The 27,847-nt window shown below is 47.8% G+C and overlaps 1 protein-coding gene across 1 annotated transcript in view; it reads right to left on the bottom strand.

Moving 5' to 3' along the window:
• Positions 1–374: 374 nt before the first annotated feature.
• PIGQ (phosphatidylinositol glycan anchor biosynthesis class Q) overlaps positions 375–27,847 on the bottom strand; it is a 41,928-nt gene continuing 14,455 nt past the window's right edge. Inside the window, exons 4-10 of the mRNA XM_029910789.1 lie at positions 22,135–22,261; positions 21,076–21,229; positions 11,990–12,101; positions 10,101–10,181; positions 8,947–9,061; positions 4,436–4,497; positions 375–710 (exon numbers count right to left, since the gene is read on the bottom strand). Coding sequence (XP_029766649.1) covers positions 558–710; positions 4,436–4,497; positions 8,947–9,061; positions 10,101–10,181; positions 11,990–12,101; positions 21,076–21,229; positions 22,135–22,261 — 804 coding nt within the window. The 3' untranslated portion in view covers positions 375–557. The remainder of the gene's footprint in view (positions 711–4,435; positions 4,498–8,946; positions 9,062–10,100; positions 10,182–11,989; positions 12,102–21,075; positions 21,230–22,134; positions 22,262–27,847) is intronic.

Here is a 27,847-nt window from a genome sequence, read left to right as displayed (position 1 = left end):
CTGAAGGGTTAAACCTCTAGTCCCTAGTGCTGCCAGGCAGGAACAGTGTAATCTAGGGCGGAATAACACTTCATTAGCAGAGAACAGCCTTGAAACCAAGTCAGCTGGATGGGGCCATATAGGTAGGGGAAAGCTGAAGGAGATTGTATAAAACAGGGATTCTCAAACTGGGGGTCGGGACCCCTTAGGGGGTCATAAGATTCTTATGTGGGGGGTCGTGAGCTGTCATCCTCCACCCCAAAGCCCCCTTTGCCTCCAGCATTTATAATGGTGTTAAATATATAAAAAGTGTTTTTAATTTATAAGGAGGGTCGCACTCAGAGGCTTTCTATGCGAAAGGGGTCACCAGTACAAAAGTTTGAGAACCACTGATATAAAAACACTCCCATTTAAAATGCAGCCCCTCCTCGCATATTACCAAAGTCTCAGCAGAGGATTTGATAGCATTGTCCCAGCTAGCAGCTGCTGGGTCCAGGCTCACTGGTCCTGGGAGCAGCGAGTGGGTTTGAATGGTGTTTTTTGGCTCATTCTTTCAGGCCTGGCTCGTTTGCTTCCCTTTAGTCCTGCTTCTCCCCTTTATGCTTCCAAGGGTAGATCAGCTCTCCAACAAACAGCTTCTTGCACAGAGAGCTCCAGGAATCCTTAGGGTAACAAGCATAGGTTGTGAGCCTGTAGGTCTGCACCACGCTGCCATAGGACAGAGGGTTTATCTGGAAGTAGAGAAGGAAGAGGGACAATGGCAATGAAAACGGGTCATGGTGTGAACTGTGGACAACTGAGGAAAGCGAGGGTGTGTGTGTGCAATTCTTTCTGCCTTTGTACCATCACATTAACGCCCTATTAGAATCTCCCAGCTGCACGCTAATGGATTAAAAGAGTTTGCTGGCTATGTAATAATTCTTTGTTCTTCTACAGCACCTTCCACCTGCAGATCTCAAATGAATTTAGCCTCACAATCTCTCAGTGGGGAAAGAATTGTTACCTTCATGTTACAGATAGGGAAACAGAGGCACAGCCCAAGTCATAAGCCTGTTTTAGAGCACTGCTAAGGTTTCATCTACCTGACAAAATGGAACTGTACTGTAACCATGTCCACAGACATGGCATTCAATAGAATACTCTTTTGGGGACACATTTTTACAGCACTTCTGTGGAATATACCAGTAAGATTAATTAATTATTGGCTCAATCCTGCAAGAGGCTGAGCACTGTGGCACCGATCCAGCAAGCACCTATTCCACCTTTTGCAGCATCAAGTCCAATTAGAACTGGATGCATGCCACAGAACATTTCACATGACTTGTCACTAACACTTTAAAATTAATTCTCTTCGGCTGGGTTCACATCTCTTTCGTATTTGCTTTGTACCAATTGCTAGTGAATGAGACATGTTCATGGAAAAATAATTTTAAGTGAATACTGAGCAGATTCACAGGAAGCTAGGTTTGAATTTGTCAATTCGCAGCAGAAATCTAAGAGCTGCGCTCATCCAGTCAGGGAAAAGAATCATACTATGAGATTTGTCTTTCTAACCCAAAATAACTCATGCAGCTCAAATTTCAAATACTCTCAATCTCCAGACCAATAATTAATCACTGAAGTTACTGGAGAGTAATTCTGAATAGATTCAATCTGTTCAAGTTGGGGACCACAGGGAATCTTCCAAAAGAAAAAGAAGCAACATTTGAATAACTTTATTACTAGCTATTCACCCAGCTCCATCCACACTGTTAAATCTTAGATGGAAACAGGTCCATTGTGGGGGGACGACAAGGGATTGTTGCTAGGGAAGTGAGCCATCTTGTACATTCACTTGGTAGCCATTGACTATTTGGACACAATATTCCTATGCCCATTTAGTTGAAATGTACATCTGTGTGGAGGACTGGTGGCATAGGAGTGAATTTCACCTACTGAGGGATAAGAAATGGCTTTCAACCCAGCACAGCATAATAGTGTCTTACTGTCATGTTTTAAATTAAAAAAACCAACAGTTTTGTTAGGGAAGTTGCTGTCGTGAGTTCCTTTTATACAATCTCTGTAGTTCAAGGCTATATAAACTGATAAAATATACCTCCCTTGTTTCATAATGGAATCGTTCTCCTTTCCCTTTCTCTTTCGCTTAACCCTTTCCAAACAGGTTGTTGTGGAAAAGGAAATTTCTGGGTGAATGTGCAGAGAGGGATCAAAGTTGTAAAGGAGTCAACTCCTCTAGATCCCCTTTTATAAAACTTGGCTGCATGAAAATCAGGGAAGCCAATAGCTAGTAACCAGGAGTATTTTTTGATATGTTTACAGAAGACATTATTTTAAAATCCAGTGTAAATACTAAATTGCATAGTGCTTTTTGGAATGAATTAAACACCCGTGGAACCTTCCTGCCCTCACCAATATACTTGTATTTGGATTCTACATTCTGATGACACTGAACTTTTTTTTTAAAATAAAAAACCAACCGTTTGCTGAATCCCAAGGGAAATAAGCATCCTCATAAACCAGCTGCAGAGACAGCCCAATTCAAATTAGTCTACTAATCATTTTTATTCTATCATGACATTGTCATACGTTTCTGATCTGCTGCCACCTAGATCAGCTTAGTGCCCAGAGACAGGGAGAATCATCAATCGTCCAGGTCTTATATTTTGTACGTGTGCGCACAATTATACACACACCCAAATTTCCTCCCCTTTGGCACAGTGTGGGGAAGCATTGCTCCGCAGGGTAATGAGGCACATGGGGATAATGGCAGGTGACACAAGGCAAGACTATCATGGAAGCTGGGGACAGAAATAGCACAAGTGAGCTCTCAGTGTAGCACTGTGTGAATTTTAATCTGTGTCAAAATAGGTTTTCCAGATTTTCATGCTGCAAATCCTGATCTGATAGTGGCAAGGCCCACCGGATTTCTGAGACAGGCCTGCCTGGCATTACTGCCCCCACACTGCAGCAGAAAGCCACCTTTACTGTGTGCTGACCTTTCGTGGCAGGACCAGGATACAGAAGGTCTGTCTATCCAGGCCCTTCTGAACCTCTCTTGATACAATATATGGTGCCACATGTTAGGAAGATTCCTTTCTGTGATGGGCCTATTGATCAAGATCTTATTGTGCTCACCAACTAACTCCTTGATCCCTTTAACCTGGAGCAGCCACCACCATGCCGCTATAATCACTGGGGCCACATCCTCAGCCCCACCATATTGCCTTGCATCTCTCCAGTGGCATAAAGCAAGCCAAAACTGTGCACACCTTCCCTGTGGGGGAGATCCCTATGAGTGTAGTCAGAGCAGCTGGCTCTTATGCCATCCCTTGGCCCCAGCAGAGGAAACAGGCAGTATGGTCACAGCGTGCTCTAGCTCTGCTATACCCAGCTCGTGGATGGTACCTGGAGAACTGTTGCCAGCTGGTGCAGATTAGACTAGCTCCAGGCTGCTCTATCCTATGTGGAAATGCAAGTAGGAGTTAGTGCGGGGGTGGAACCAGGTGAAAGTATAGATGAGCTGTAGCTGACTTCTTGATGGCCCCCCTTCTACTGCAACAAGTAGATCTCAGCTGCAGCAAAGAAACTGGCCCACTGTTGTCAAAGTCTTGCTTCTTGCTATTCTACTGACCAGCAGACTGTACTGCAAGAATGGACTAGCTCTGCAAATAGTGATGAGGAAATGGAGATCCCCCAATTGCTCCTGCACTTGTAATGAGAAATTATCTGTCGCCACCATATCAGCCCATTTTCAGAAAAGCCTTCCTTGAACGCCTGTTCCTTAGAGGATGGAAAATGTAAGATTTGAAAGACAGCAAGGAGGAGACTCCTCCCCTCAGCTCATCACAGGGCAATCCTGAAACTAAGAACATTTCACAAGGCATCCACCCTTCTTTTCCTGTCTACAATGAACCAAGCTGACTGGTGCATTAGGTAGCTCATGCTTAGCAGCTCATCTGGAAGGGAAGGCCCTCTTACTAGAGCTGGGTTTTGGTTCTCCTTAACTGTTTGCTACCCTGGTTGAGCGTGGCCAGTCTTTTTTGCCTCTCTCAAGGCACAGCATTTATTAAAGCACAGCTGCAGATACCAGGGCAGTGAGATAATGCTAAGCATAGAAGTGATGGACCATCATTACTCACAACTATTCAAGTTTCATTTTGTAACATACAGAATGCTGCTTCTTATGTATAATGCTTCATTAGAAGCCAACCAGATGAACACAAAAGCAAGGCACACTAGCTAGGAGCGATAAACTGCAGCACCGAGGTGAAATATACTTTCCCCCACCTGCATATCCCAGAACTCCACTGAAACTTTGGAGATGCTTTTCCCTAGAATTCCATCTTGGGAGAGCTATCAGAACTCTTTCTAAAGCAGTCAGAATCATAGGGACAGTCCTGCTGGCAATCCTATAGCAGAGGACGTAACTGTGAGCACCAAGCAGCCTGTGGTTTACCTGCATTAAGAGTCGAAGGGGTTTTCCAGCCTTCTGTTCAAGGACTCTGAACTTCACGCTAGCTGAAAAACAAACAAAGAACCATGATGGAGGAGAACAATCTCCATTCTCTTCTTGGATCAATGAGTTGAAAGGGATTTCCTAAAAGTCACACAAGAAAGCAAGCCTGGGGATCATGGCAAGGGAACTACAATGATCGATATTTGCTCCCAGCATTCCAACAAAAAAGGGGAATGCTCTACCCCACGTAAATGAGGGACAAAGCTCTCCTTTAGTAATTTTTCATATGGCTACTGTACATGTATATGTTTCCTTTCTGCTTTCAGACTAGGTGGGGGTAGGCCTGTGATAGTGGATGACACAAAGACATTTGAGTAAATTCAAAACAATCAATGACTATTGATCACAATGAAGCCATTCATACATTTTCAGCATGCTATTAACCGCTGCAGCTGCCACTCCAGTTTTCACTCCTGTATTCCCTCCAGGGCTCACTAAATCCCACAGTACCTTAAAGTCAGACAGGGAAGGTGGTAGATCCAAGCTATGACATATTCGACAAACAATGCTTAACGTAACATTTAAAAGAGGGAGAATACAGTATTTTGCACTTTATAGAGGGGCCTTTCATTGGAGGTTCTCAAAACACTTCCCGCCCCAATAAAATCAATCCTCAGAACACCCCTACAAAACAGGTCTGTATTATTATCCCTTTTTACAGATGGGGAAACTGAGGCACAGAGCGCTAAAGTGACTTGCCCAAGGTCAGTTGCAGAATCAGAAATAAAATCCTTTATATAAGTACTTATATGGCCCCATCACCATAGTATCTAAGTGCATCCCAAATTTTTTAAAAACAAAAATAACCTCTCCCCCTTCTTAATCTTTAGATTAGTTTATAGTTTGTTTGTATAGTTTGTTTGTTTATAGTTATGTGTGTAGAAATTAAGGGAAAGCTAAGTCAAAGGAGTATGACATTTAAGTTCTGCAATTGGTGAGGCCTGTGGTCATTCTTGTCTCTTGTTGGAGTGAATTCCCTAGTCTAGTCTAAAGTCCAGCTCCTGTGTAAAGCAGAATTTACACAGCAACCGGACCTTAGAATAGGGAATTCATTCTCCACATGAGCCTCCCCTATAGGATGACAGTTTCACTGTTCCCCAGTGGAAGGTAAATGTTGTGGAAGGTCATGGCGATGGAGGGAGAGGTGTTTCTCACGTAGCTATGGCCAATCCCATGGGGCATTTTAAATATCAGGACAGAGACCTTGAACTGGATTCTGGCTTAATTGAGGAACCAGCATAAAGCAAAGCATCAGGGTGATGTGTTCTGGTGATCTGTGTTGCTAAATAGACAGGCTTCCACATTTTGTAGCCTGTGGCTTCATTCCCAGATGTATTGAGTTTCAGTAATCAAGCCTGGCGGTCATGAATGAATGGATCGCTATGGGCAAGTCTCTATCCAATAGGATGGGGCACACTCTTCTGGCCAGACACAGATGGTAGTGGGCATTTTTTGCTACCGTGACTATTTAGGCATTCAATAGCACCAAGGAATCCAAAAGGACCCCAAGGCTGGGGACTTAAGAAATTTGAGGGCAGATTCCCTTGACAGTGCAGAGCGTTATAGAGGAGGCAAGATCTTTGAAGCACTTCCCTTTGCCAGCCAGCATCACCTCAGTCTTGTCTGGGTTCAGCTCAAGCCAGGAACTTGTCATCCAGGTGTTTATTCCGGTCAGTCATTGATGAAAGCTGGGAAATGATGCTGTTTACATTTGTCACAAAGGAGATGTAGAACTGGGTGCCATCTGCAGGCTGCTGGCACTTCTGCCCATGTTGCCTCAATGGCTCCCAGTGGTTTCATATAAATAGTGAATAATATCGAGTAGAAGACTGAGCCCTGTGAGTGTTAGCAGGGCTCTGGAGAAGGAAGAACGGTTGCTCATAGTGACGTTCTGCGTTCAGTCTGACAGGATGTATCTGAGCCATTTCAGGGCACTTCTATTCATGCCAGCAACTTATTTGAGATGGGACAGGAATGTTCAAATAGTATCAAATGCTGCAGAGAGGACTAGCAGAGCAAGAACACGTGTGCTTCTCCTGCCTGAAGGCTAGGCTGGACTGTGAAGTGACTTGCCAAAGGTCATACAGCAGGTCAGTGGCCGAGCCAGAAACAAAACCCAGTTTCCCTGACTCTCAGTGCAGTGCCTCACCCACTACATAATGCCACTTTCAAGAGAAAAACTGTTCTAACCCCAGAATGCAGCATATCCACCCCAACTCAGGACAGCTTGCTTCAGTCTCTCTCTCTTTTGTCACTGCTGGGCGTACAGCTCTCTTGGCTGGAGGACTACAGCTCTGATAGATTTCCAGGTGGTTTTATAAAAACATTTCACTTTAGGTGTGTAGGAGTAAGATCTATAGACTTCTAACCTATGGATTGATCATTACCCATCTACACTTGTTTAGGTGACATGAATACCAGAGTATTGTCAATTCAGAGTCTAAGCCAGGGGTGGCCAACCTGTGGCTCCGGAGCCACACGTGGCTCTTCAGAAGTTAAAATATGGCTCCTTGTATAGGCACCGACTCCAGGGCTGGAGCTACAGGTTCCAATTTTCCAACGTGCCGGGGGGTGCTCACTGCTCAACCCCTGGCTCTGCCACAGGCCCTGCTCCCACTCCACCCCTTCCCGCCCCCTCCCCTCAGCCTGCCATGCCCTCGCTCCCCCTCCACCCCAGCCTCCTGCATGCCACGAAACAGCTGATTGGGAGGTGCAGGGAGGGAGGGGGAGGCACTGATCGATGGGGCTGCCGGTGGGTGGGAGGTGCTGGGAGCTGTGGGGGTGGGGGGGAGCTGCTGACGTATTACTGTGGCTCTTTAGCAATGTACATTGGTAAATTCTGGCTCCTTTTCAGGCTCAGAATGGCCACCCCTGGTCTAAGCCAAGGAAATCAGAGGCCAGATGTCAGGACTGAACTGAGCTGCAGTTAAACACTGCACTAAATCCTCAGTGATAGTAAAGTAATAAATTCAGAGTGTTGAAACAACCTTCATGATCTTTCCAAGATCAACTGATCAGTAACATATGCCAAAAAAGCAATACCACTGGGACATGACTCTGTAATTGGTGACAGAAACCAAGAAGGAGGGAAATGAAAGAATGCTGGTTCTTGAAGGGCTATCTCTGCTTTGAATTTTGATCAGATCCTTTCTCTCTCCACCTGTCTCAGATAAAATGTTCCTGTTCTGGGTTGGGGGTGGTCAGAGACCATGGAAACCCTAAAAGATGACCTCCCATGATGTCCCTCCTGAACAGAGGTCCTAATATATTTTCATTTTCCTTCATCTTGAAGGCCGGATTGTATCATAGAAAAGTTATTTATCTATTATTTATCAATATCAACATGATTTCCTTCTAGCTAATCACTTGCAGTTTACTGGACAACTTTCCTCAGCTGCATTTCTGTCCCACAAAGACAGCTCCTAGCAGATCAAGAACTTCCTGCAAGGCAATACATGGAGACTGACTGACAACAGGCACTGGAAAGCAACATTGTTGGTAGCATTCGCCACCTTCGCTCCCAAAGCTGAGCCTGGCATCTCTCCAATAGACAAGGCCACTATCATCAGCCTCGGGCTTCCTTTCCATTTCATGACTGGCCTTGGTTCAGTGACGATCAAGCTCTTCACACTGTTTCTTGCTTTTAGAACTCTGTGCTTCATATTCTTAAACTTGCTTGGGGCTTGTGGTTTAGCCTGTTTGATTTAAATTGGTTGAGCTCTCTCTGTTTTCAGCTAACCCCATTTCAGTGCTATCCTTTAGCCTGGTCCCAAAAATGGCTGTCAAACAGTGGCTTGGGAGAAAGTAACTTTGAAATGGCGACAGGTTAACCTCAGAAAGGTGGATGCTTATCTGAAAGTTACCCAGAGTTCTTGGGCTCTGAAATTAAGCTAGCAACCACAGGTCAGATCCTTAGCTAATGCAAATCAGTATAACTCCACAGAAATCAATGCAACCTGAGGGCCTAACTTTTCTGAAGAACAGATTTTCTTGAAGTATATCTATACCTTGGTTCCCAGCCACATAGGGATGGGTGAAAATTAAAGAGAAAAGCACAAGTTAACAACTTATCTGAATATCAGAGGATTTGAGGTTTGGACCAGTCCCTGTTTACTTGACCCAGCTGGCCTATTCTGCTATGAATAAGCTGAACTGATTTAAAAGCTGTATAGTAGAATGGCACCTTTTGTTTTAATGTTCTTTATAATGTTGCCTATGACTCAGCTTTAGTGTCACATTAGTTTCCACTGACTTTATCATCAGGCTTCGCAGGATAACTGGTTAATAGTATTGACAAGTGCATGGATTTTGCATTAGGAACCTGAGTACTTTTCAGGCACCCTGCCTCTTTCAGTGCAATAAGCTACCTGTGCATTAGATCAAGCCCACTCACAATACCACTGTGAATGCAGAAGCCTGTGCTTTTGCCAGTGCAGTGGTGTAGGACCAACCTGCAAGTCTGTAGGATCTGCAGAGCCGAAGGATGACTGAATAAAGGGGCAGAGAGTCAATGAGGTCCACGAGCAGATGGATCAGGCCCTGCACAACCACCACCAGCAGACGGAGCTAAAAAGAAACAGTTAGTGATGTAAACAGGCAGGACTGAGGTAAGCAGTTGGGCTAACAACATCAGAAGGGACTAGTGATTTGGGGGGCTTCAAGTTGTGGATGCTCACCACAAGGCATCTTCAATGGGTCAGATTTTCAGAAAGTGCTAAGCACCCACCCTGTCAGAGTCAGGCTCCTTAAGAATCTTGCCTTAAGTCTATAACAGTAACCTTGGTGCCAGTGGCAAAAGCATGCGGTATACTCTACTTTCAGATAATGGGCCAGGATATCAAAGGCTGATGTGGGGAGTTCAGGCTTCTGTTTCCAGTAGCATCCATCGCTCTGTCTAGCAGCTGCTGGCAAATAGGTGCAAACCCTTGTCTCTAGAAATAGCTTCTTTGTGACTGAAGAATCCCTTTATAGAGCATTTAAGCAGGAGCACGCCAGTTAGAAATGAGTTCTCTGCTTAGTATCCTCACACAGCGCCTTGCCATTGCTGATTTGAGCACCTTCTTTTGTCATACTATCGATCATTTTTTCTGTCAAACTCATTTGAGTCCTGTACTATTTTTACCTTCTCCCTTTCAAAAGAGGGGCTAAAATTATGTGAAGGTTCCAGCTTTTAGTGGAAAAATGTGCATCCATGTCTCAAATCGGACTGGTGAGATTGGACAAAGAGTCCGATTCCCTCCCCAAAAGTCTTGCCAAGTAGATTTTAATGGAAAAGGTTAATTTCCAGATGGAAAAGTTCTGGGTCAAACCAGAGGTGCAGCCACCCCAGGAAATGGGAGGGAAAGATTAAACATGGCTCCAGGGAAAGACAGTGGAGCAGTTTGTCCCGATGACTTTGATTTTCTGGGAATTCCCTTCAGAGAAACACAAGTGTGTATCTTGAATTCCATCTGCTTGGTCCACATTGCTTGCGGGCAAGAACCCTTCCTGGGACAGTCATAGGAATATATTTGTATGGGGATGGGGGAAAATGACTAGGAATCTTATTTATACTTCACTCACATACATAGATGAGATGTGACCACCTCTAAGGGTTGAATCTTACCAAGGTAAACACCAAGTAATACAGTGCAGTCGTGGGCAGAAGAAATAGCAGGATTGTAAATAACAAAGTGCCAATGAATAACTGGGAAAAAAAGACACAATAAACTATTGTTAGTAGAGTACTGGCACAAGAAATTTAGACAGCAATAAGTGGTTAGACCAGGGGTAGGCAACCTGCGACACGCGAGCTGATTTTCAGTGGCACTCACACTGCCCGGGTCCTGGCCACCGGTCTGGGGGGACGGGGAGGGGAAGAGGGGAGGGGCTCTGCATTTCAATTTAATTTTAAATGAAGCTTCTTAAACATTTTAAAAACCTTATTTACTTTAAATACAACAATAGTTTAGTTATATATTATAGACTTATAGAAAGAGACCCTCTAAAAACGTTAAAATGTATTACTGGCACACGAAACCTTAAATTAGAGTGAATAAATGAAGACTCGGCACACCATTTCTGAAAGGTTGCCGACCCCTGGGTTAGACTGTGGGCATGTGGAAGATTCTCAATACCCCTCTCCCCATGCCACTGCTTCTGAGCCCATCTAGTTGGTGAATAATACTTTATTACTCTGAATACTTCCAGTGATCCCGCCGTCAATAAATGCCTGGCATAAATCAACGTAGCTCCAACCTGACTCTTTAGCTTTGGATTCCATTTTCCATAACAGAGAGGATACAGGATAATAATGCATCATCATTTCTTCAGTATAGTACCCAGAGGGTCCTTCCCCAGAGGCAGATCAACATCATGGATTTAAGCACATAACCAGAAATACACTATCACTCACTCCTGGCCAAGTTCTAGTTTACAGCTGATTTTTTCAAATAAAGGCTCCTCTCTCATCCCCCACCTTTACTTAGCAAAATCATCATGTATTAGCATTTCAGAAAGTCTTTTCACGTCTGTGCTTTGAAAGCCTGTTCCCACAGAAGCCAATGACAAAACTCCCACTGGCTTCAATGTCAGCATGATGAGGCTCTTAGCGCCAAACCCATTATCATCAATATACAATGGGATAGAACCCTGCAGTAGCACACACAGACTTTCTGACACTGACGTTCTTACTTTCCTGTCATTGGGGAAAAGAGGAAAAATAGCTCCTCTAGTATTGTGTAAGAGGCTTAAGATTATCTGTTGCAATTCACTGAGATGCATTGGTCCCGGAAGTTACTAAATAGCACTTCAGCAGAGATTACAAACGCAAGGTCGGAAGCTGCAATGAAGCTAGCCACTCTCTCAGTGTATTCATCATTGTACCTGCAATTCTCAAGCTCAAGGTAAGTGAAAATACAAAATAGTGTGCCAAGGAGATTTTTTACTCAGCACCATTTAAATTATTCTTTTTAAAATCAGGCCGGAGGAGCCTGGCTCTGACCAACTTTCATGTTGTTTCTGTGACATTTTAGAATTTAAAAGGCAGATTTACACTATTCCAGAAAAATGTTTTCTACATGCTGGTGAAAACGTGTGGGCCAAGCTCCAACCCAATGTGAATTAAATAGGGTCTTTTAATAGAAACACTAAGAAGCATGTTACTATGGCAACACTGCTGGGCACCACTATAATTATTTAAATTGTCTCGCTCCCACATATCCACTCCTCTACCCTTACCCTGAGAGGTGGTGAGCATCTGCAACTCTCACTGACATTGCTACGACTGCTCAGCACCTCACAGGATCAGTTCCCTTGAATCTGGGGAGGAATGATGACTCTGGGGTACAGCAGAGAGGAGCCATGTAGACAACTTGCCAAGAGCTGTACTCAATTTGGATATAATGGAGCAGTTGGTGGTCTGCACCCCAATATTAAATGAGGCAAGATCAGGTCATGCTGCAGGACTTTGTGGCCAGAGTGTAGCACAGCACCTCCTTGATGCTCTGCCACTACCTGATCCAAGTCATAGGAGCAGGAATCCACCCGCTGTCTCAGGACATTCCACTTCTTCCCACGGAACAGGCGCCAGAGAGATGACAAGCCATAGATCTTCAGGCAGTAGAGCCTGTGCAAAGGGGAGAAGCACCACAAATTAGAACCAAGAGATCCCCAGCTATACCACAAAGCAACTGCCATTGCTACACACACACACTCTCAGTTCAGCAGGGGCAGGATGTGAACCTAATGAAGTCACACAAATTCAAGGAGACAAAACACACTGACCAAAGAGATAAAACAAAATATTGAATAGCTGCTCATTCAGTGAGCAGTGTCCAGCCTGCGCACTGAATGAGCCAGGGAAAAATAGTGTTAGCGCACTAGCCTAGTACTTGGGAGACCTGGGATCAATTTTCTGCTCTGCCACAGACTTTCTGGGTGACCTTGGGCAAGACCCTTAGCTTTCCTGTGCCTGAGTTCCCATCTGTACAATGGAGATAAGACGGTTACTCACCGTTGTAACTGTTGTTCTTCGAGATGTGTTGCTCATATCCATTCCAGTTAGGTGTGCGCGCGCCGCGTGCACGATCGTCGGAAGATTTTTACCCTAGCAACCCCCGGTGGGTCGGCTGTGGAGCCCCCTGGAGTGGCGCCTTCATGGCGCTGGATATATACCCCAGCCGACCCAGCGCCCCCCCAGTTCCTTCTTGCCGGCTACTCCGACAGTGGGGAAGGGGGGCGGGTTTGGAATGGATATGAGCAACACATCTCGAAGAACAACAGTTACAACGGTGAGTAACCGTCTTTTCTTCTTCGAGTGCTTGCTCATATCCATTCCAGTTAGGTGACTCCCAAGCCCCACCTAGGAGGCGGGGTCGGAGTGAGACATAGCTGTGTGCAGAACCGCTGACCCGAAAGCAGCATCGTCTCTGGATTGTTGCACCAGCGCATAGTGAGTAGCGAATGTGTGGACCAATGACCACACTGCGGCTCTACAGATGTCGTGGATCGGGACTTGAGCCAGGAAGGCAGTCGAGGAGGCCTGGGCCCTCGTGGAATGGGCGGTGATGCGTGGCGTCGGTACACCGGCCAGGTCGTAACAAGCACGAATACAGGACGTGATCCAAGAGGACAGGCACTGTGAAGAGACCGGTGAGCCTTTCATCCGGTCGGCCACCGCAACGAAGAGTTGCGTCGTTTTCCTAAATGGCTTTGTACGATCAATATAGAAAGCCAGGGCCCTGCGAACGTCCAAAGAATGCAAACGCTGGTCTTGACGAGTAGCGTGCGGTTTCGGATGGAAGACTGGGAGGAATATGTCCTGGTTTACGTGAAAAGGTGAGACCACTTTTGGAAGAAAGGCAGGGTGGGGGCGGAGCTGCACCTTGTCCTTGTGGAACACCGTGTATGGGGGCTCGGACGTAAGCGCTCTGAGTTCAGAAACACGCCGTGCTGAGGTGATGGCTACGAGGAAGGCTGTCTTCCAGGATAAGTACAGGAGTGAGCAGGTCGCCAATGGTTCAAACGGGGGCCCTGTGAGCCTGGAGAGAACGAGGTTGAGGTCCCACGTCGGAACCGGCTGCCGTCGCTGTGGGTACAGCCGGTCTAAGCCCTTGAGGAATCTGACGACCATCGGGTTAGAGAAGACCGAGGACGTGAGTTCTCCTGGGTGGAAAGCGGAAATAGCGGCGAGGTGAACCTTGATTGAGGATGTCGCCAAGCCTTGCTGTCTTAGGGACAGGAGGTATTCCAGTATCAAGGGGATAGGTGCCTGCGAGGGAGACGTAGCTCGTTGCTCACACCAACAGGAGAAACGCTTCCACTTGGCTAGATAAGTGGTCCATGTAGAGGGCTTTCTACTTCCTAGCAGAACCTGCTGGACGGCCTGCGAGCATTGCCGCTCTGTCCGACTCAACCATGAAGCATCCACGCCGTGAGGTGGAGTGACTGCAGGTCGGGGTGACACAACCGGCCGTGGTCCTGGGAGATGAGGTCCCGACTCAAGGGGAGCGTGATCGGCGTTTGTACCGAAAGCTCCAGCAGTGTGGTGTACCAGTGCTGCCTCGGCCAAGCGGGAGCGACTAGAATCACCCGTGCATGATCCCTGCGGATCTTGAGCAGTACCCTGTGGACCAGTGGAAATGGAGGAAAGGCGTAGAACAGGTGGTCCTTCCATGTTAGAAGGAAGGCGTCTGACCGAGAGCCCGGGGCTCGCCCGTGCAGGGAGCAGAATGCCTGGCACTTCCTGTTGGCCCGAGATGCGAACAGGTCGATCTGGGGAAACCCCCACTTCTGGAAGACGGAATAGATGACGTCCGGGCGAATTGACCACTAGTGCGTCTGGAAGGACCTGCTGAGACGGTCCGCCAGCGTATTCTGGACTCCAGGAAGGAAGGATGCCGTGAGATGTATCGAGTGGGCGATGCAGAAGTCCCACAGGCGAATGGCCTCTTGGCATAGGAGCGATGAGTGGGCTCTGCCTTGCTTGTTGATGTAAAACATGGCCGTGGTGTTGTCGGTGAGAACCAACACGCAACGGCCCTGTAGGAAGTTGAGGAATGCCCGGCAAGCTAGGCGCACCGCCATCAGCTCTCGGACGTTGATGTGCAGGGCTAGTTGGGACGCCGACCACAGGCCCTGGGTATGGTGCTCCCCGAGGTGAGCGCCCCATCCTAGAGATGAAGCGTCCGTGACTAGGTGGAGGGAGGGTTGTGGGGCGTGAAAGGGCACTCCTGCACAGACCGCCGTGCGATCCGTCCACCAGGTGAGGGAGGCCAAGACCGAGGCCGGAACCATGACCACCATGTTCAGGTCGTCTCGATGAGGACGGTAAACCGATGACACCCAAGCCTGCAGTGGGCGAAGTCGTAGCCTGGCGTGCCTAGTTACGTAGGTGCACGAGGCCATGTGGCCCAAGAGGGCAAGGCATGTTCTTATGGTGGTGATTCGAAAAGCCCTGAGTCCTTGAATGACGCTTGAGATGGTATGAAAGCGGCTGTCTGGCAGGATGGCTCGGGCACGTCTGGAGTCCAGGACTGCTCCAATGAACTCTATTCTCTGAGTTGGTACTAGAGTGGACTTCTCTCTGTTGAGTAGAATGCCCAGCTCGTGGAAAGTGTGTGTCACTATGTGGACATGAGCCTGAACTTGGTCCCTGGTGCGACCGCGTACCAGCCAGTCGTCCAAGTACGGGAACAGCTGTATCCCTTGTCGACGAAGGAAGGCCGCGATGACTGCCAGACACTTTGTGAACACTCTGGGAGCCGAGGACAAGCCGAAGGGAAGGACTGCAAATTGGTAGTGCACCCTGTCTACTACAAATCGCAGGAAGCGCCTGTGAGGCGGATAAATCGCTATGTGGAAATAAGCGTCCTTCATGTCGAGGGCGGCGAACCAGTCTCCAGGATCCAGTGAAGGGATGATGGTCCCCAATGATACCATGCGGAACTTCAACTTTACTATGAATTTGTTGAGTCCGCGCAAGTCTAAGATGGGCCGTAGACCCCCTTTCGACTTGGGGATCAGGAAGTAGCGGGAATAAAACCCCCTGCCCCTTAGCTCCGATGGAACCTCCTCTATGGCCCCCATAGCAAGGAGCCCAAAAACCTCCTGTGTAAGGAGTTGCTCGTGAGAAGGGTCCCTGAAGAGGGACGGGGACGGGGAGGGGGAGTGGGAGGGGGGGGGCGAGGAAAACTGGAGGGCGTATCCCCTCTCCACCGTGCGAAGGACCCAACGGTCCGAGGTTATAAGGGACCAAGCACGGTGGAAACGGGAGAGGCGATCCCGGAAGGGGGGAGTTGGATCCTGGGTACCGGTCGTGGTGCCGTCCTCGACCGCACCTTCAAAAGTTTTGCCTAGGCCCTGAAGGTTGCCTAGGCTGGACCTGGTTCTGACCAGGTTGAGGGCCGGTCGACCTCCGCCTGCCGCCTCGACCCCGCCTCCTGGCAAAGTCCTGTCTTGGACGAGGCGGGGGAGGGTAGAACCTCTGCGGCTGGGGCCTGAAGGGTCTGCGCTGAGGCCCTGGGACATGCATCCCCAGGGAGCGCATCATTGTACGTGAGTCCTTCAGGTTCTGGAGCCTCGCGTCAGTTTTGTCCGAAAAGAGGCCCTGGCCCTCAAATGGCAGATCCTGCAGGGTCTGCTGCAGCTCTGGTGGCAAGCCTGACACCTGGAGCCAGGAGAGTCGCTGCATGGCTATCCCCGAAGCCAGGGTCCTAGCGGCCGAGTCAGCAATATCGAGGGAGGCTTGCAAGGAGGTACGTGCCACCCGCATACCCTCCTCTACCAAAGCCCCAAACTCTTCCCTCGATTCCTGGGGAACCAGCTCCTTGAATTTCCCCATTGAGGACCATGAATTGAAACTGTAACGGCTCAGGAGCGCCTGCTGATTGGCCGCTCGGAGCTGGAGCCCTCCCGCAGAATAGACCTTGCATCCGAACAAATCGAAGCGCTTAGCGTCCTTCGATTTGGGCGCAGCGGCCTGTTGGCCATGGCGCTCCCGTGCGTTAACCGATGAGACCACCAGTGAGCACGGCTGGGGATGGGTATATAAGTACTCATGGTCCTTTGAGGGCACAAAGTACTTCCGCTCCACCCCTCTGGCCGTGGGTGGAATCGAGGCCGGGGTTTGCCAGATGGTGGTGGCATTGGTCTGTATAGTGCGGATCAGCGGTAACGCCACCCGAGACGGGGTATCCGCTGAAAGGATGTTAACTATAGGGTCATGAACCTCCACAATCTCCTCCACTTGGAGGTCCATATTGCGTGCCACCCGGCGCAACAGGTCCTGGTGAGCCCGAAGGTCGATAGGAGGCGGACCCATGGCGGATGTACCCGCTACGGCCTCATCGGGGGAGGAGGAGGAGGATCCCCCCGGTGGCAAGGGGTCCAAGGGCGGGTCCTGTTCCAGGTGCTCCTGGAGCTGGACATCGCCTGCCCCTGGGTCCAGGGCCTCCGCCGGTGTAGGCACTGGCGCCTCCATGCCACCTGGCGGAGGGCGGGAGATGGTAGACTCCGGGACCCTGGGCTCGGAGCGTGCCGAGCAGGACGCAGATGGTGGGGCCCCTTGTGCCTGGTGGTAGGCCCACGGTGTCCAGAAGGACCAATGCGCAGGTCCCTGCGTAGGGTCCTCGGCCGTCTCCTGCAAATGGACGGCCTCCGCGTCCGATGATCGGGACGCCGACCTAGATGGCCACGGCGGTGCCGAGCGCACTGTCGCCGGCACCGGATGGTACGGTGCCGGTCGGTGCCGGTCGTAGGGCGATCTGTCCCTGCGCGGTGCCGGGGAACGGTGCCGAGATCTGGATCGGTGCCGGTAGTCTCGCCGGTGCCGAAATCCAGATCTGGAGCGGGACGAAGACCTTGACGAGGCCCGGTACCGGGAGCGGCCCCTCGAGCCCGAGCGGCGCTCGTACCGGTGCCGGGAGCTCCGCCTCGAGCCCGATCGGTGCCGGTCGTCGCGACGGTGCCGAGATGTGGAACGGCGTCGCGAAGGTGATCTCTGCCGCGAGTACGACCGGTGCCGAGGTGATATTCGGCGCCGGGACTCCGAGCGGCGTCGGGACCTGCTCCGGGACCTGGAACGGTGCCGCGAGTCCAGAGCTGGAGACGGCGAGTGCAGCAGGGCAGGCTTGCCCCTGGACTGCACCTGGCGCGGAGCAACTGGTGCCGGAAGGTGTGACGGCCCCGGCTCCGTGAAGGCGATCAAGTCTCGCGCCGTTGCGAATGTCTCCGGGGTGGACGGGAGACAAGGTTCCACCACCAGCCTAGGTGGTGAAACAGTCCGCACCGGACTCGACGGCCTCGGTGCAGGAGTCGACGGTGTGGCCGCCTCTTTTTGGCGGTCCAACGGCGGACGCGGCTCTACCCCCGGCACCAGGGGAGCCTGCGTCTTCGGCGCGGCCGTGTCCTGGGCCTTGCGGGCCTTCTTATGGCCCGGAGAGAGGGATCGGCGACGAGACCCCTGAGTTGGGCGCGGTGCCGACGTCGGCCGGTGCCGAGGTGGCTTGTCCGCCGCACCGGTCGGAGCCGCCGGGGCGCTGCGCACCGAGGCGCTCGGTGCCGGGGCTGGGCGCGCCGAGGGAGGATCCGGGCTCAGCGCCGCCTCCATCAGGAGCTGCCGAAGCCTGAAGTCCCGCTCCTTCCTAGTCCGCGGCTTGAAGGCCTTGCAGATTGGGCACTTATCAGCTTGATGGGCTTCCCCGAGGCACTTCAAGCAGGAGGTGTGCGTGGGCATAGGCTTCCCGCAGGATGCGCACGGCTTAAAGCCAGGAGCCTTGGGCATGGGCCCGGCTGTGCACTGGGGGGAAAAGGGGGGAAGACAACCCCCTAAACCCCCGCTAACAATTTACAACTAACGAAAACTAAACAACTAACTATCTAAGAACTTTAACTATATGCAACTATCTATACTAATGGCAATAAGAAGCTAGGGATAGTGAAGAGCAGCTATGCCGCGCTTCACTGTTCCAACGACCGTCAGGGGCAGTAAGAAGGAACTGAGGGGGCGCTGGGTCGGCTGGGGTATATATCCAGCGCCATGAAGGCGCCACTCCAGGGGGCTCCACAGCCAACCCACCGGGGGTTGCTAGGGTAAAAATCTTCCGACGATCGTGCACGCGGCGCGCGCACACCTAACTGGAATGGATATGAGCAAGCACTCGAAGAAGAAAATTCTAGTTACTTACCTCACAGGGATATTGTGAAGATAAATACATTAAAGACTGTAAAATGTAATCTACTGATATCTGCTGACGAAAAGCACTATATAAAAGAGATAATAATTATAATAATTAATAATAATTCCTGTGTAAAGAGTTTATCCTAATGCATATGCACAAGAGTTCCACAGACCACCTTAGTTCTGGCATTTCCTAACTTTAGAGTGCTTGACTTTGCAAACCTACTGTTCTTTTAGCATAGTTTTGTGAGTGCAATTAAAATATACAGTCAGTTAAAACACTAAACCACTATTGTGAAAGTGGAAGTGGGTAAATCTTATAAAACAAAGGAAAACAGCTGAAAGGAGCATAAAGCCTAAAGAGACTAGTATAATGCTACTAACGAGCTGGTAATGCTCAGAACAGCACAGTAATCCATAGGCTACAGTGTTCCCAAGACAACTCAACCTTTGTGCACCAAATTCCTCTGATTGGTGCACAGACGTCTCATTCCTTTGATTAATACTGCACATGCCCAGTCCCAAGCAATCAATGACTTAATGTCAAGTGTCAATGACCTGCCTGTCTGATATTGCCACACCTTCTGTGTCTATCTGTATATGTATGCTTGGTCATTTATTCACCATGTGGCTACCTTGGAAACAGACCCCCAAGAACTCCATATTTCCTTGGCCAGTGAATTTGCCACTTAAACAGCATTCATTTGCTGCAGAAATTCTCCTCCCAGTTGCTCAAATTCCAGGATTTTGTGGTAATTTTATTATTTGGGTATTTTGAGCTCACTGCCTGGTTCTCCCTCCCCACCAGGGGTCATTCTCAACAGCTGAGTTAGCTTGATGCAGGCCTCACGATGAAGTGTCTTGTGTAGCTATTCTTCTAACAAGGATACAGAACCGTGCAGACTGGCACGTCAAAGCCCACAAGACAGAAAAGCTAGGCATGGACAGAGCTTCTGCCCCCGCTTTTTTGCCCCCGCCCACCCTGATCCGTCCCTAAGGGTACATCCAGACTACCCGCCGTATTGGCAGGTAGCGATCGATTTATCGGGGATCGATATCGCGTCTCGTTAAGATATATCGATCCCCGAACGCTCTCCCCGTCGACTCCGGAACTCCACCGGAGCAAGCGGCGGTAGCGGAGTCACCAGGGGTGCCGCGGCCGTCGATCCCGCGCGGTGAGGACCCAAGGTAAATCGATCTAAAATACTTCGACTTCAGCTACGCTATTCACGTAGCTGAAGTTGCGTATCTTAGATCGATTCCCCCCCCCCAGTGTAGACCAGCCCTCTGAGGAACAGAGCCCCTCATGCACTCTCTACAGCCAGAAGGAGAGACTTCAAGTAAAAGAGCTCTGTGGATGAGTTTCCTACTAGGCAATATTGCTATTAGTCCTAAGCTCTTTAATTATAACAGTAAGATTCTTAAATTAGACATCTCTCTACCTCTAACCATTTCCAGAATTACATATGAACTCTGGGCAGCCTCCTCTGAAATTCCTTCTGTCCTACACAATGTACTATACCTCTAACCTCCCCACCGTCCTGCTGGGAGAATGCCGTCTCTATACTTATTAGGCAGGAGCTTCTCTATTTATCCCTTCAGCTTTTTTGTTTTCTCTATAAGGCTGCTATTCGCTATCGCAGTTTGTGATTTAAAGGATGCCCCCACGTTAATGTAGACCATCAGCAGAACATATTTTGTTTTGAATTCTTACTGCAAGAATAGCTCTGACATACCTAGTACAGAATTTGACATGAAAGGCAGAATGAGCATCAGCCATTTACACACATATCCTTGGCCTTCCCAGTTCGTACCCATTTCCCAGTGACTGTAAAGTGCACATGGCCCTCTAGTGGGGCAGAGGGAGTAATACAGCAGCAATTTAACCACAAAATCGGGCAATCTGAATATTGCAGTTGAAAATCCAGACAGGTTACTCCATATGGATGCAATCCTCTGAAGCAAGGTAGGAGGTAGGGGTGCCAGTTTGGTTGAATGTATTTCTGGAGGTTTCATCACATGACATAAAGATTAATCTTTAATTAAAGGTTAATTCCTGGAGACTCCGGGACAATCCTGGAGGGTTGGCAACCCTACGGCCCGGAGAGGTCACTTCTGGAGCAGCCTTAAACACAAATTATCCCCTCAAATCTAGGACAAACTGATCTCTCTCATTCCACTCCTCAGCATAGTTTTACTTTTCTAACCGCCACTGTTGAAAGGGAGAAGACACTTATATCTAAGACACTTAGGATGCTTATAGCTCAATGCTGAGACTCAATCATTTGGACATAACATAACTGGCCAAACTAATTTCTGCTTTAAACCTGTTAAATCAATGGGGTCAAACCAGGGATCAACTAGGCCTAATATGATGTTTGGACTGGATATACTTGAGAAACAAACAGGTCAATACACCCACCTGGCTCCATAGACATAGAAGCAGTAGATATGGAAGGTCAGGAGTGCAATGATGTCAGAGAGGATGGAAAGCGCTACAGTCAGGCCCAGACAGGCTGACAGGCCAACATACCAAAGGATCATCTCAATGAATGGAGACATCAGGTGGATATAGCCTGGTGGAAGTTGGAAGAGTAACACTGTACAAAGGGTATTTATTTGCTCTCTGGAGCCTCAGATGCAATTCTTGATGGCCTCAGCGTCTCTCTCCCCCACCCCTCGCAGAATGTTGTTGCAGAGATCAGAATCAAGATCATATGAAAGTAAAAACAGCAAATTCTGTTAGGCTGCCATCTTATAAGTACAATGACTGGCAAATACCACTCATTTCCTTCCCGATCTTCTCAGCCGAGGTGTGGCAGTTTTAGTGAGACACACGAACACCTGCTCACCCTGTCCAGACAAGGTCATCTTGTTATTCCTTTAATCCTCTGGGGTACATTTTTCAGGAACATACTAATCAATTTTCACCAAAATCTCCTACTCCAACAGAAACCATCGCAAAGGAGTTGTGAAAATGGTTTGTGCAACATTTTTAGTGGCATAAAGCTTCTCTGATCATCATCAAGGTAGGGTGAAACCTTGGAAAACCAGAGATCTGCTTCATTCATTAACAGAAGGAGACAGTCACAGGATTCTGTGTCCAACGTGGCTATTTTCCAACATAAAAAATATCTTTATGACCAGTGAGATTCTGTTTCAAAGTGGGGGGAAGAATGCAAACATGAGACAGTTAGTAAACAGAAGTCAGTTACAGGACAGGTCCTGTACTTCAACCCTCAAATAAAATTTCCCCACCACCATGCAAAGTAACTAGGTGAGCACTGTACTTATTTGCATCATTTCCCTGTGTCGATTCCATGAATCCAAATTTGGCTCATGTTCCCAGACCAGAAAGATTCACAGACCAGTATGTCCTTGCAATACAAATTTGGATTCATCATACATCACTAGGACAATCTTAGACACTAGGGAGGGAGAAGTGAGAAGGAAAGATGAAAGGTTAAACAATTGCACTTACTAATCCACAGGTGAATGTGGTAAAGGAAGAACCGGCCCAACACCTGGTCCAAAGCCCGGTTCATTTTTAAACCAGCTGGCACTCCCATTAGCCACTGAAGCAGGTCCTGGAGCTCTTTGGCTATATGCTACAACGTAAGGAGACAAGCAATGTTAGTTACTGGAAAGCTATTACACTGTACGTTCACAACACTCCCCACGTGCACTGATAGAGGAATGGTGAGATTTTTCCCAAAGTTAAAACCTTTGGGGAAAAACTGCCTCAGAGGCACAAAAAATACTATAGGAGTTACACTAGAAACAGCATATACCTCACGATTAGCCAGCGAACCTCTTTCTGAATCTTAAGATACCACCACCTAAGAGCAGGATCTCCTTAGAAGCCTTGTCAGAAATTAGATCACAGATTGTGCTTCTGACAACTCTTTTGCAGGGAGAAGAGCAACCTCAGTGATTTTCACAGAAGGCTCTCATGAGGTAATGATAACTCTTGAGAACTGAGTAAACTGGTTACCCAAAGTAACATATATTAGAGATGATCAAATAGTTAAGATGGGTGGAGAAATCTGTGGGAGGAAGATTGCTGCACAAATAGGCTGGGATTTTCAGAAGAGCTTGAGGCTATGTCTTCATTGACAATAAGGTGTGTAGTTATCCTGCTGTAAAAACCACAGTAGAGAGACAAGGCACTTGTAGTGTTTCCCATGAGATAAATTAGGTGAGGTCAGCCATGGGAGGGGGGCATAGGGCAGTAACACTACAAGTGCCTTGTCTCCACTTTGTACAACAAGATAACTATCACGTTAGTTACCTCGATCTAAAAAAACATCTTTGTGTCAGTGAAGAGAAAGCCTAAGGGAGTTAGGTGCCCAAATCACATACATAACCAAAATCAAACATATGCCTACAATGGTGGATTTTGCAGGAGAATCTAGACTTAGTACCCAAGATTGATGGATTATGGATCTAATTTCCCAATGATGCATGTGCATAATGTCTTTTCAACCTAGAGTCACACAGACATTGCTGAATTTATAAACATAACAGACACACATACTTTTAGTTTAGTAGCAGTACATTTTCAACGTGAACAGTTTTCCTTGCCAACAGGATTGTCTGTTCATCTCATCCACTCTCCTTTGCCCTCACATCCCTTAAAACACTCATTGCAAGCCAGGGCTGGCTTGTACCAATGAATCTGGCCCTCATTGAGAAAGAAGTGCCAGATACTTTATAAATAGAACTCTGTTAATATTTAAAGTGTTGCAGCTGTAACTTAGCAAAAGGATTTTAATTAAATATTTAAATGTTTGAGAGCAGTCCTTCTGCAAGGTTGTTTTCTGGTACGGAAAATTACTGAAGTCCTTAGATGACTCCAATTTGTAGTTAAATCCTGACTATTGCTAAGCATTCCTGCATGGTGTCTTGGCTGTCGTTGCTTTGTAGGCCCTGAGGTGTAGCCTCTTGTGGAGTTTTTTTGCTGTTGGATGCTTTAGAGCTAATTGACAGCAAGAAGAAATAGACTAAAATTCATGACTTTAAGAGTCCGATCCTCTAGCTGCAATCGTTAATACTGAATGTGTCAGATATTAATAGATTAAATGTAGTGCATTACATGGAAGTCATTTCATTAAGGTGCTGTGGGAGCATCACCAACCTTGAGAACACAGCTAAAGTGGTTTAGATCAGCTCAGTCTGGAATGACTTTCTTGTTTAACTGCAGTGCACCTGTTCTTCTCAATAGAGACTTTGACGGTGGTGTGGCATCAAAGGAGAATGACAGGCCCGTTCAAGATAGGTAGCGGGGCACAAGCACAGGCAAGGAAGAGCTCTTAATGGGTGGTCTCATAAAACTCAGAGCAAAACCATAGCTGTTCAAAAGCTAAAGAACTGTCTTTCTGATATATGTTTGTACAGTGCCTAGCACAACAGGCCCTGGCTTCTAGGCACTACTGGACTATAACTAATAATAATAATGAAATTAACATCTTTTCTCCTTGTTTTATTTATGGATTAGCAGAATATGACTGACAAGGGACTTGTTTTAAAGTCTGACTTGAGATGCATTCAATTATCACTAGCATAGCATCAGAAATATTCAGCGTGGTTTAATTGGGGCATGATCTGTGACAGATAATAAACAGGTGTCTGCCCCAAAGAGCTTACAGTTTAAATGCATGAGCAAAACTAATACAGAACACAGACAGCATGGGGTGGGGGATTGGCCTTTATAACCACAACACTTCACAGAGAAGATAGGGAATTAGAAGGTTTTGTTTCTTTTTCAGACAGGGAAGATCCATTGTGAGGCTTTTGGGAGAAGGGGCAGCTTGGAAGAAGGCAGAGTCAGGAGCTGCCAGCAGGGAAGCTTGGGTTGAACAGAGAAAGTGGGAAGGTGTGTAGGAGGAGGTGAGGGCAGACATGGAACTAAGAAAGGTTATTTTCCACTATACATTCAGACAGCTGACTCCAAAACTGGCCTTTTATACTGCACAGAGCTATTCCTTAGATGTCTCTGAATCACATCTGCTTCATTTGCTGACAAAAGCAACTTGTTATTATAGTCAGCACTGCACAGCTAGTCAAGCTGTGAAAGAGGGAGCTGGAGCTGATGATGTCTTGTGCATTTTCGACAACTGTCAGCTAAGTGCTGAATCATTATCGCTGGGGATAATGAATGATGGGGGAGGAGCACAGCTTGATTTCCACACAGCAGGTTGGGCTTACAGTGCTGGCAGTTGGAAAAGGAGAAAGTGACATACCTATTATTTTTTGTCTCCATAGACAGGGCTAGTGGGAAGGTGTGACATACCAGAGTGCAATCCACGGGGGGGGGGGGGGGATGGATGGATGTCACCCTTGCCATGCAACCTGGGTTGCCTTGCAATGCCTTACTTTGTAGCTTCCAATCTGGACTGCTCACAAACAGCCTGCCAGCATGCAGGTCCCTCCCAAATGTGTTTGTGTAACTGCAGCCTGCCAGTCACACCCTGACTCTCACCAGCCTTCGTTATACAGCAGGGTGCCCCAACACACTCCCAGTCCCGGATTTTCCTCCAGAAATGTATGCCTTATACCACCCAGCCCTCTCCTGGACAGTCCAAATATATTAAGTCCATTATTTCTTGAAGAGAATAATATACACACAACTTGCCACCCTAAATGGAGTTATCCAGACACTTTAGCTTAAACACACTAGATTAGATAAAACAACAAAACAGGTTTATTGAGTACAAAGAGAGAGATTTTAAGTGAGTACAAGCAATGAGGTATAGGAGTCAGAAATGGCTACAAGAAAAATAAAGATAAAACTCATTCTAGTGCCTGACAAACTATATTAGATTGAAAACAAAGTTTCTCACCACGTGCTTCCAACAGTATTACTGACCAAACTCTTCAGGTCAGGACCCCTCCCCCAGAGTCCAACGGCTGCTTCTTTTGTCTTCTCAGGTGCAAAGAGTGAGATGGACAGCAAGAGAGAGGAGGGGTCTCTTGGGGTGTTTCCCTTCTTTTTACAGTGTCAGTCCCTCTCTGAAAAGCATTTCCAGCTGAGAACCAAGAGACAGGGGCTGGTGGAGGAAGGAGACCTCATGCTGTTTCTTTCCTAAGATGCAGATCTCTTTGTTCCTGCCCCTCTTTCTTGCCAAACAATGGCCACTTGATAGATGATGACCCATCAGCTTTGTTGACACCTGGCTGGGGCATCTGCTTGCCCTCTGTCTTAGAGAAACTGGTTTAGCCACTTCCCAAACTTATTTGGGAAACACACGTCAGACATGATGTCAGCTTATGTTAACAACTTCACACATAATGTTTCCACAAGCATTTTACCACAATATGTTATGAGATTTCAAATGATGCCTCCCAAGGTGTGCCTTGTACAAAGGTCATTACAGTAGTGTTTTGGATGTGAATACAAGGGTGTATTCCATCACAGGAGGGATGGAAGGTTTGGCGAGTCAAATCTACAGTATGCTGGATGGATTCCAATTAGCATGCAATAGAAGTGAGAGAAGCAAGAGAGAAGAGGCTTGTTGTGAATGGGATTAATAGGAGATAGCAAGGGAAACTATGCACTGCACTTCTTCCCACACAGTTAAAAGCTTGCATGTATAAAATCAACTGAGGCAATTCTCTTCTCTCAAGGCCAGGAACTGTGGTAACAGATTAAGTCGTCTTATTTTTACTGTCAGACCTACTGATACAAGAAGCCCAGAGACCAATGACATTAGCTGACCCAGGGTATATCTCAGAACTAGAATAGCGTGGTGCACTGGGAAAAGTTATAATAATCCAAAACATTGGGAAAGTTTTTATTATCAAACTTGGCAATTTTTAGCCAGCCTGACAGAGCTCCAGTGCGGGAGATAATGAATGCCGGATAGAAATGCAGCAGCTAGCAGAAACTCACTGCAGGATGGGTCAGAGGAGATTTTGCTGTCATATTGGAAAACAAAATGGTGCTGTCTTGCACCACATGTGCTGAAGTCATCAGGGTGATATTTCTGGATGGCTCAGGCCCGCCTCTTTTATGTGTATTGACATCTGATCCGTGCCCTCTGAAGTCTATGAAAGAGCTCCCAGTGACTGTAGAGGCACTTTATGTGCCCATGGAGCCCACAGTGAAGAAACCACGTTCCTGAAGCAAGGAGAAATTATAAATGGCATGAAACCTCACCAATAATCATGGACATACCAGTAAAGCAAGACCTTAGACAAACAGTGAGGGGCAAACTGAGAAGAATGTTCAGCAAGGGGGTAGTTCAAATCTCCAGGGAAGTAAGCTCTTGAGTGCACACCTCTATATTTCTGAGAGGTGTGCACTCAAGGTAAGGGGCCAGAAGGAAGTAATGGATATTGCAACATCCAAGTGGGAGTGAATGATTTATCTGCATGATTGAAGAGGAGAAAATGAGAAACTCCTACAGCATGCTCATCCGGGACAGGTGGTGTGGTCCAATGCACTTTGAGCATGAGAGTGTCCATCTGCCATTGACACTTGAGTCCACCTGTGCACATGGGAACTGAGCCAAAGCCATTGTCGTCTCACACTTGCTAAGGGTATGTCTACACCCAGCCGCTAGTTTGGCGGCTGGGAATCGAAGTTCTGGGTTCGACTTATCGCGTCTTGTCTGGACGCGATAAGTTGAACCAGGAAGTGATCGCCGTCGACTGCGGTACTCCAGCTATACGAGAGGAGTACCGCGGCGTTGACGGGGGAGCCTGCCTGCCGCGTGTGGACCGAGGTAAGTTCGAACTAAGGTACTTCGAACTTCAGCTACGTTATTCACGTAGCTGAAGTTGCGTACCTTAGTTCGAATTGGGGGGTAAGTGTAGACCAAGCCTAAGAAAGCAGACTGCAGAGAGCACTAGAGGGCAGGTGATCTTCCAGCTGAAACATCTCCACATGGGAACAGACTTCAGAATAATAATGTATAAAAAGGTTGAGAGTTTATGCCTCATATTAATCCTACCACTGGATCAAATATTAGAAGGGGAGATTTGTATTCCAACCTGTGACGGGTTGGATCACAGAAACCCCCTTGGGAGCTGCCACCCGATGTGCAAAGACTACCCCTGCTTCTGTTTTCCCTGCCAGCTCAGGACTCCAGCACCCTGTCTTGCTGAGCGAGACACTCCAGTCTGGCTCCAGACACAGACCCAGGGTCTGAATCACTTGTCCCAAAGCTGCAAGTTTACCTGAAAACAGCTCA

This window comes from Terrapene carolina, unplaced genomic scaffold, assembly GCF_002925995.2.
Source record: "Terrapene carolina triunguis isolate 2854851 unplaced genomic scaffold, T_m_triunguis-2.0 Scaffold67, whole genome shotgun sequence".
In the NCBI taxonomy this organism is placed as follows: Eukaryota; Metazoa; Chordata; order Testudines; family Emydidae; genus Terrapene; species Terrapene triunguis.
The sequence above is the reverse complement of the archived record's forward strand: the minus strand, read 5'-3'. Positions and strand labels throughout refer to the sequence as shown.